Raw genomic sequence first — 10131 nt, 5'->3', positions numbered from 1 at the left:
TGGCCTTCGGCGCCGCGGGCGGAGAGAGGACGTCGCGCTCGGCCTCCCCCCACCCCCCCTCCCTGGCGCCCGCCCCTGCCCGAGTGCTGTCTCCACTTTGAGAGTCATTGAGACTTGAGCGTGACTGCGGAGCCGCGGGGATGCGGGCGCCCGGCGCGAGCTTTCCGTCTGCCCGGCGTTGATGGAGCCGGCTGGTGAGCGGAACAAAGGCGCCCGCCCGGGGGAGCCGGTCCTCGGCTGAAGAGAGAGCCCCGCGCCCCGCGACGGCCGCCTGCGGGCGAGGGTGGTGGCTGTGCGGCCCGAGGCGCTGCACGGCGCGCTCCGCTACCGGCGGCCGGCGAGCTCTGTGCCTGGCACCTGCGCGCCGCTCTCGCCGCGGCTCCCCGGGCAGACTTGCCGTCAGCCCGCGGGCCCTGGGATCCGAGGCGCCTGCAGCCCGAGGTCCAGAGGCGGACCCCTAGCTGGCGCCAAGGAGAGACCTCCCCTGGGCGCGCCGGCCCGGCCTTTCGCTGAGACACCTACCTCCAAGGGATCGCGCGCTCTTCTGCAGACCCGGGACTTGGATGTGAGCGACTGCGCTCTGCCTGCGACCGCCCCGTGCTCCCAGCCGCATTTGCTGCCCGAGCGTCCTCGCCGGCTACCGGGTGCGTGAGGCTCACACGGCCCCCCGGCTGCCCCGCGCGCCTCGCCGGAGCCCACGAGCGAGGTCGGGGGCCGCGGGTCCGGGGCGAGGGCCGGCCGGGTTGTTTGATGGCTTCACTGAGAAGGGTCAAAGTGTTGCTGGTGTTGAACTTGATCGCCGTGGCCGGCTTCGTGCTCTTCCTGGCCAAGTGCCGGCCCATCGCGGTGCGCAACGGAGACGCCTTCCATGAGATCCGGCCGCGCGCCGAGGCGGCCAACCTCAGCGCGCACAGCGCCAGCCCCATCCAGGATGCCGTCCTGAAACGCCTCTCGCTGCTCGAGGACATCGTTTACCGGCAGCTGAATGGTAAGGACGCGCGGAGAGCGCCCACGGGGCTCGGCGCGGGCGGCCCTGGGCGCTGGGTGAGCCCCGGGACCCTGCGCGCTTTGCCCGGGAGTGCGAGCCTCCTGGCTGGCGCGCGTTCCCTCTGATCCTCGCTAACCCGGGTCCTGCAGGAGGCTGGGGGCTGCAGGAGAGATCAGCTACCTGCTGCTTTTCCGTGCCCCAGCTCTGTTTGGTTTTTATCCTGGAAAGGTCGGTGGAGTTGGCTCTGGATCCCCGCGTGCCGGGCTCGGGAAGTCCAGCCGGAGCGCGCAAGAGGACTGGAGGCGCGGTCCGACGTGTAGGGAGGAAGCCGCTCTCTGAGCGCGGCGTGGGGTGGCGAGCGGCTGGGGAGGGAGCAGGCCCGCCGGCTTAAATATCTGCGCGCACAGGCCCCGGGTCGTGGAGCAAATGTGCTTTCGCAGTCCGCGGGGTGGCTGTGTCCTCCCTATGCAGGGCGCAACAGACATGCACTCTTAGGAGGACTCTTCCCGTCTGATCACCTGGGTTTCTCCTTTGGAGCTGCAAAGCACCCACCATCCTAACTTCCCATAGGGAAACAGGTGTTTTACAGAGAGCCACAGAGCCAGGGGTGGCATCCGGTTAATGGCCACTGTTCCCAGTGCTTTGGGGAGAAAAGGCAGGTTTGTCATGCGCCCCAGCTTTTCGGGGTGGCGACTGATGATCATGGGACAGTCGCTGTCCCCTAGGTCAGAGTGGGTGTTACCAGCTTGAGGCCAGGCAGCTGTCCAGGGTCCTCGTGTGGACACCCACAGCAGATGCACCACTTGGTCACAGACTGCCTCCTCCCATCCTGAGCTCCTGCCCTCTTGTTAAGGAAGATATTAGCAACTGCAGGAAGTCCTGCTGCCGGTGGACCAGACTCTGCAGCTCTCTGAATATACAACTCTCACTGAATATTCACATGTGTCCCCCCTCCTCCCCGGGGAGGGAGGGTCCCGCCCCATCTCCATAAGGGAGACCCGCCCTATCTCCATATGGGAAATAAGAAAACACAGCTAGGGGAGGTTGAGGAAGTGGCCCTGTAGGAGTTTAGGGATCCACATCCTTATGGGCCTGGCTGTCCTCTGTGCCTCTCTCTGCCAGTAGGCACCAACTTCTCTGGGCTCCCCCTAACAAGCAGGAGGATCAGGTGTGTTGAGAAAAGAAATCCGTGGAGCTGCACAAGCAGCCTGTGCGCCCTTGAGGCCCAGGCAGCCGTCTGCACAACTAGGAGACTGAGATGAGAGCCCAGACGGGTGGCAGATGGCAGGGACAAGGAAAGAGAAAGATGACACCAGACCAGTCTCCTCTTACTCTCCGGGGCGGTTTCTTCTGGATACTTCCAGGGAGGATGTGGTCGGATCTCGGAGCGCACAAAGGGCATGGTGGTTTTTCTTAATGTTCTTGGACGGGTACCCAGAGGATGCCTAGAACTTGCCTCTGCAGTGGGTAGCCTGGCTCGGGACGGCCCACGGAGGTCGTGCACACGCGTGTCTGAAAATGGAGGCCCGGAATGAAGCAAAACCCCACCATTCATTCCTAGAGGAGTTCCAAGCACAAATCCCTGCCCTGGATGTACCCCTAGGACTCCAAAGGACAGACTGGGTTCCCACGACTGGGGCTGCATGCAGGGACACAGGTTGTTTTAAGTGTTCGTTAAGTAGGATAGAGCCGAGTCCCTGGGTTGCCCTAAAAGGAGTAGCACAATTCTCCATGGGATCTTCTAAGTGCCACAGACATGCAGGGGTCCATTTAGTGTTTGCAGTGGCCCTGTGGTTAGGTCTCTTCCTTTGCCAGTGCTACTTGCTCACTGTCCCCAGCTCTGAGTGTCAGAGCTGAACGTTGGGCCATCTGGCTCTAGAATGGAGCGTCCTGAGCTGCTGCCCCAGCCTGGATTGTTCGTTAGTGGGCTGTGGGAGGGCCTGCAGAGACAGCGATTTCTGGGTCCCACTGGCCGGAGTCTGATTCAGCAGGCGTGTGGGCTAGCGCCTGAGAATTGGCTTCTGTAGCACGCTTGGGGCTGCAGCCGTGCCCCACCTGCCTGCATCAGGCAGAGCCGAGGCAGGAAAGCCATCCGATCCTGACTCCCGAGTAGCCCGTAGCTTCCCTCCGATGGGCTGGAGGGCTCCAGCTCCCTTCTCTGTGCCCTTCTGCCATGTCGGCTATTCCCAGACGGCTGGAGTCGAGGGCTGTGGGATGGGAAGGCTGAGTTTTTTTATACTTGGAGCCTCGGAGGAGGCGAGCTGGCAGGAAGACCCAGCGGAGAGCTTTTCCTGGGCAGGCTAGGCGTTCAAGCTGGGACTAGGCAGATGTTACCTTCTTGGCGGCCCAGGGTAATTTGTAATGACATGAAGCCTGGAGGAAAAGAGCAGGGAGAAGTTGTGAAACCGAGAGACCCTCCCTCTCTCCACCCCAACCGCCCCCAAGCGCCCGGTCCTTTGCCTGTGCTTGTTTTGCTAACACAGGTCCCATCTGTTCTTGCAGTTGGGTCGCCTGCTCCGGGGGAGGCTGCAGAAGAGAGGAGGGTGCTCCCAGTGCCTGGGGAGGTGGGGCCTGGATGTCCTGTGTCCTCCTGCTCTGCACCTGTCCCCATCCATTGCCACTGAAGGGGAAGGAAACCTTGACCTTGGCATTCGTTATTCCTCAGCTATAACAGAGCCTTGAATGTACGGCAGGAAGCTGGGGGTGGGAGCTGGCATTTTAAGGATTGCTTGGGTCTCTGAAACCTATCTTGTGCACTCCCGTGAAGTTCAAGTGGAGAGGTTCTTGGAGCGCTCCGAGCGCTGCCTGGCTGTTGAGCACAGCCAACCTCAGGGCTCTCTCGACGATGGCACAGGTCTTGTCGGGGTGGTCCGTGAGTGGCCCACAGAGGGCCGGGAGGTGACCCAGACTTCCCCGGAGTTCTTTGCTGAGACTTGGTGTCAAGGTCTCGCCGTCTTGCCTTTTGCAAGGCAGTGGCAGGTTGTTGCTGTTAGCATTTTGTTTTCCTTGGTGCTGCTTTAGAAGGTGGAGGTGGTGGGATGCGGGAGAAAGCATGGACATGTCAATCAGTGAAATGAATGAGCCTTTTTCTCCTCTCTTTCATGCTTTGCCTTGGGCCCGCCCCTAGATGACCCCCTGCCTCTGCCCTTATTTAAGAACCTGCGGCTGTCATGGCTCCACCCTGTCTCTGAGCACAGGATGGTTCCAGCTATGAGTGGGGAGCACCACTCCCAAGCGGTCCACGCACACAGTCTTCCAGGGGCGCCCTGTCTCCTAAGGCATCGTGGTCCAGCTCGAAGGCTGGCAGTCCGCGTCTGCCCAGCCAGCTCCAGTGGGCATCTCCTGCATCCCTCCTCTTGCCCAGGGCCTCTGCCTCCTTCAGCCAGGCTCGTCATCTTGCTGAGATGTCCCACAATGGCCTTAGGATATTCAGCCTCCATAGTTCAGCCCCTGCCTGGAACATGTTGGTTGTCCTGCTTTGCTGTCCTCTTCTCCGTGGTGTCCATCCTATAAGGCATAGCCACAGTCATCGCGTGAGGGTGGAGGTCGTGGCAGGCCACATGGTCTGTACTCTTCCTGTGCTGAGTTGCTTGAAGCTTTGTTATCAGTGGCCCTCAGTACCCCTGGCCTGCTGTCTTGTGCCTCCATGGGTTCATCTTCTTAGTCCCGACCCGGATGATGGACTTTCTAAGAACTGATACCATGTCTTAGATTTTTTTTTAAAGATTTATTTTATTTGAAAGTCAGAGTCACACAGAGAGAGAAGGAGAGGCAGAGAGAGAGGTCTTCCATCTGCTGGCTCACTCCCCAGATGGCCGCAACGGCCGGAGCTGAGCTGATCTGAAGCCAGGAGCCAGGAGCTTCTTCCAGGTCTCCCACGTGGGTGCAGGGGCCCAAGGACATCTTCTACAGCTTTCCCAGGCCATATCAGAGAGCTGGATCGGAAATGGAGCAGCCAGGACTCGAACTGGTGCCCATATGGGATGCCAGCACTGCAGGCGGCGGCTTTACGCCACAGTGCTGGCCCCAGACTTTTTTTTTTAATACCACCTCCGTCCCTCAGCATCTGCTGCACCCCATGGACCTGATGTGGGTATTTAAGGTGTGTTGGGTTGATTAATTGGATGGGATGGTAAATGAAAAGCACAAGGGAAGTAGCCTCAAGGCCTGGATTGGACTGGGTGGATGTGGTAAGGGGAGTGGGGTAGACTGACTCAGCTGGGGACACTGAGTGTGAGGACAGCGTCTCCTCTGCCCTGCCTCGCCTGTGCCATCACATCTTCAGCCACCTTGCTTCTACCATCTTAGCTGTGCCATCCTGCCCCCACCATCTTTCCAATGCCATCTTGCCTCCACCATCCTAGGAACCTGCAAAGTATCAGTGTGTTTCCATTGAATGAATGATTTTAGAACATGAATATGGATTTATATTTTTGTAGCAGAAAACGAACTAATATTCCCTGTAGAAAAATTGGAAGATCTAAAAAAATATAGAGAAGAAAATAATACCGAGTTAAAAATGATTTTTTGAAAATGGTGGTGGTTTTTCCCCCAGTGTTAGGAAAATCGACCTAGAGAATTCCCCTTATGAACTCTGTACTGGGCTTTGGCTTCCTTTCTTTCCTTTTTAAGATTTATTTATTTATTTGAAAATTAGAGTTACACAGAGAGAAGGAGAGGCAGAGAGAGAGAGAGAGAGAGAGAGAGAGAGGTCTTCCATCCGTTGGTTCATTTCCCAATTGGCCGCATCGGTCAGAGCTGCACCGATCCGAAGCCAGGAGCCAGGAGCTTATTCCAGGTCTCCCATGTGGGTGCAGGGGCCCAAGGACTTGGGCCATCTTCTACTGCTTTCCCAGGCCATAGCAGAGAACTGGATGGGAAGTGGAGCAGCCGGGACTCGAACCGATGCTCATATGGGATGCTGGCACTGCAGGTGGCGGCTTTAATCCGCTGTGCCATAGCACTGGTCGCAGCTTTGGCTTTCTGTCACCTTCTGAAGAAGTTTACTTATTTGCCTCATTTTAGAGATGAAAAAGGTGTGAACCAGAGATGCTGTGTGATTTATCCAGGGTGACACAGCTGGGGAAGGCAGACCTGAGGCTCTCAGATGCCATGACAAAGTCCTGCAGCCCTGCACCCAGCTGCTGGGTGGAGGAGAGTTCAGGTAGGGAGAGCGTCACCTGCACCCTGTCCCCCCAGCCCCCTGCCACCAAGCTCCAGGCCCCGGCTGGTGACCGTGCGCCTTCTCAGAGCCCCTGTGCCACAGAGTGCCTCTGTGGTAAGAGGAAATGCAATTGATTCAGGTTAGGTTCCAAATTTAGATTGCAGAAGGATATTGAATAGAAGCAGAGTTGCTTGAAGAAATTGAAAATCTTTGTGGAAATAGAGAGAAGTCAAAATTACCTAGCCCGGGTCTGTCCCCACGGCCACACAGGCACATGGAGGTGGAGGCTGAGCCACAGAAAAGCAAGTCCAGGCGACCCTGACTGCCCGGGCAAGGGCTAGTGGGCCGGCACAGGGCCAGCAGGCGAGATGCACAGTTTTTGTTGTCTGCATGCTGGGATCGGAGAGGGGTGGCAGGTGCTGGACTGCTGGATGCTACCAACACGTGCTGTGGGCAGGAGGTCGGGGGAGAGAGGCGAGGGGCCGGTGTTAACATGAAAATCAGCCTGGTTTAAAATCAGCGCTGAGTCCAGTCCCAGCTCCTCTGCTCCTGGTCCAGCTCACTGCTAACATGCCTGGGAAGGCAGTAGACGGTGGCTCAAGTGCTTGGGCCCCTGCTACCCCCGTGGGAGCCTGGATGGAGTTCCTGGCTGTTAGCTTTGGGCTGGCCCAGCCTTGGCTGTTGTGGCCATTTGGTAGAAGACCTCTCTCTCTCTCTCTCTCTCTCTGACACTCTGCCTTTCAAATAAAAGTAAATAAATAAATCTTTTACAAAACCAAATGCAATCAGCCGGTGTGGTGAGCCTCAGAAGGAAGCCAGGGCAGTGACTCTGTGACAGGCAGGGGCCCAGGGCCCTGGAAGGTTCTGGCAGCAGAGCCACAGCCTAGGAGCGGGAGGCAGGCCCTTGACAACTGGTCACGTCACGACTGGCCCTTCCTGGAGGAATGGGGGAGGTCCCCTTCTTGGACAGCCCTGAGATGCAGGCACCATCTGTGTTGGCCACTGTGTGTGTGTGTGTGTGTGCGTGCGACAGGCACCCTGCCAGCCGGGGCAGCTGCCACCGAGCCAGCCCAGAGGTAGCGGGAGAGGCAGCCAGTGTTACTGTTGCTGAAGAAATTCGACCCCCCTGACCTTTGCTCGCTGCCGAATCGGGAATGTCCTTTGTGGACAGGAATAGATTGAGTCATTTTGATGGCACCAGGAATACCAGGAAGAAGGAACCAAGGAGACCCACGTCCAGGGAAGGAAGAACCTGCGAGTTGTTGGGAATGCGTCAGCAGGAAAGGTGTCGGTTTGGGCGTCAGGCAGACTGGGTTTGATTTCCGGCTGGGCCACTTAGTACCTCTGTGACCCTGGACAAGTCCCTTTACTTTTCAGCTGTACAATGGGGTCTTTGGGTGTTGGGGTGGATGGAGATCCAGCAGGTGCAGCAGGAGCACCGGGGCTCATATATGGCTGCTGTGCGAACACTATCAGCTCCCAAGTGGGGAGACCCCGCTTGCTGGTGCCCTCTTGCTGCGAGGAGCTGACCTGGCTCCCTGGCCAAGGTTTCTAGAAGGAATGGCTGGGCAGCTGGTGATGTAGAAAGGGCAGGGTCATCAGGGTCATTGTTTTTTCTTTAATTTAATTTAATATTTTATTTTATTTTATTTTTTTGACAGGCAGAGTGGACAGTGAGAGAGACAGAGAGAAAGGTCTTCCTTTACCGTTGGTTCACTCTCCAATGGCCGCTGCGGCCGGCGCACTGCGCTGATCCGAAGTCAGGAGCCAGGTGCTTCTCCTGGTCTCCCATGGGGTGGAGGGCCCAAGCACTTGGGCCATCTTCCACTGCACTCCCGGGCCATAGCAGAGAGCTGGCCTGGAAGAGGGGCAACCAGGGCAGAATCCGGCGCCCTGACCGGGACTAGAACCCGGTGTGCTGGCACCACAAGGCAGAGGATTAGCCTGTTGAGCCGAGGCACCGGCCAGGGTCATTGTTATCTATGATGTGAGTTTCCTTTTCTGAAGAGATTAATTTATTTGAAAGGCAGAGAGAGAGAGAGAGAGATAGGGAGAGGGAGAGGGAGAGGGAGAGAGGGAGAGAGGCTGCTCCTATTTGCTGGTTTATTCCCCAAGCACTGGCAATAGCCAGAACTGGGCCAGGCAGAAACCAAGAACTGGAAAACTCAAATCCAGGTCTCCCCTATGGGAGCCCAACTGCTTGAGCTGTGTGATGTCAATTTCAAAAGAGGTTAGAGGAGGTCATTTGTTTGCGCTACTTCCTGGGGCTGTATGGATGAACTTGTGACCTCTCTCTCTTGCTTGTGCTGGTCTGAGGCTGGGTCCTGTCTCCTTCTGCCTTCTCCTCCCTCACCCTCCTCCTGTGATGTTGCCTTTGAGTGATGGCTTTGAGGGCTAGGAGAAATGGCAGCCTGTGCACAGCAGTGCCCCCATATCCACGGCTCCACTTCCTGGGGCTGGAGCTGCCCACAGTCAGTGAAGCGTTTTGAGAGAGAGAGAGAGAGAGAGAGAGAGAGAGCGAGTGAGCGCAGGAGAGACTACATTCACATAAATTTTTATTATAAAATATGGTTATAATTGTTCTCTATCATTTTTACTGTTAATTTCTTATTGTGACCCAATCAAGTTTGTGCTAAGTATGTTTTTTTAGGAAATCAGATGGTGCACAGTGTATAAGGCCTGGCATTGTCTGTGTTTCACACCTCCACTGCGGGGGGTCTTGGACCATACCCCTGGCTCTACTGCTGTCCCATCCCACTACAGAAAGCCTTGGCCGTTCTCATCTGTTGAGGGGTCTTCACAAAGCTCATGGAGAGTGCTTGTCATGAAAAAAAAATTCTGCGTGGATTTCTAAATTCTTTTGCACCCAAATAAATTGATCTTCTAATTGCATCTTCTTACGGGCTTTCGGGAGGACCCTCGTATTTGTGAGCCCTGCCTGTCTGCGAGGTGTGGGCTAGATGACAGGAGTATGAGAAGGCGCAAGTATCAGCCCTGTGGAGACATGTGGTCTCCGGGAGAGACGATTTTCCCAGGCGTATGCTAGTTTACCCAGGAGTGCTGAACCAAGTATGGAAGGACTGGGCTGGAGCCAGCATGGAGTATGCTTAACCAGGGAGAGAGGGTTGTAACAGTTTTACCAAGAGCACACTGACAGTGGGAGCCAGGGAGTGAGACCACCTGGTAGAAACAAAGCGAAGAAAATGCATGCTCTTAGAGAGAGGCTGGGGGCTCAGAACCTGCCATCAGAGGTGCACCTGGCGAGGGGAGGGGGTGGCTGGGGCTGCCTGGGGGGCTGGGCTCGTGTGCAGAATCCTAGGGCCAGGCCTACTATCCCAGGTCGGTTTGGACTGTATAATGCAGGTGTAAAGAGCCATCGAGGGACCGGGCCACTGTGCTCACTCACGTGGGAGGGCAGGGCCTGGCTGAGAACACAAGTGGTGAACTGAGGAGACTTCGGAAGAGCTTGTTGAAAATGGAATTAAAAGAGAGGTTTGGGGCCGGCGTTGTGGCGCAGTGGGTTAAGCCACTGCCTGAGAAGCCAGTATCTCTCGTGAGTGCTGGTTCGAGTCCCGGCTGCTCCGCTTCCATTCCAGCTCCCTGCTAATGGGCCTGGGAAGGCAGCAGAAGATGGCTCAAGTGTTTGGACACCTGCCACCCAACGTGGAGACCCAGGTGGAATTCTGAACTCTCGGCTTCTGCCTGGCCCAGCCTTGTCTGTTCCAGGGAGTGAAGCAGTAGTTGGAAAATATATATATATATCTCTCTCTCTCTGTCTTCCTATCTGCCTTTCCATTAATGAAATGAACAAATCCCTTTTGGAAAAAAATCCCTTTTGGTGGCAAAATCTTTTTAAATCCACGCAGGATTTTTTTAAAAAATATTTATTTTATTTATTTGAAAGACAGAGTTACAGAGAGAGGTAGAGACAGAGAGAGTCTTCCATCCGCTGGTTCACTCCCCAATTAGCCGCAATGGC

General features: G+C 56.4%; 1 protein-coding gene across 1 annotated transcript in view; it reads left to right on the top strand.

Annotated features, from left to right (window-relative positions):
• The first annotated feature begins 750 nt into the window (after nt 1-750).
• Nucleotides 751-10131, top strand: part of GALNT17 (polypeptide N-acetylgalactosaminyltransferase 17) — a 507972-nt gene continuing 498591 nt past the window's right edge. Inside the window, exon 1 of the mRNA XM_062179837.1 lies at nt 751-988. Within this exon, the coding sequence (XP_062035821.1) occupies nt 751-988 (238 nt within the window). The remainder of the gene's footprint in view (nt 989-10131) is intronic.

This window comes from Lepus europaeus, chromosome 21 (genome assembly GCF_033115175.1).
Source record: "Lepus europaeus isolate LE1 chromosome 21, mLepTim1.pri, whole genome shotgun sequence".
In the NCBI taxonomy this organism is placed as follows: domain Eukaryota; kingdom Metazoa; phylum Chordata; class Mammalia; order Lagomorpha; family Leporidae; genus Lepus; species Lepus europaeus.
The sequence above is the reverse complement of the archived record's forward strand: the minus strand, read 5'-3'. Positions and strand labels throughout refer to the sequence as shown.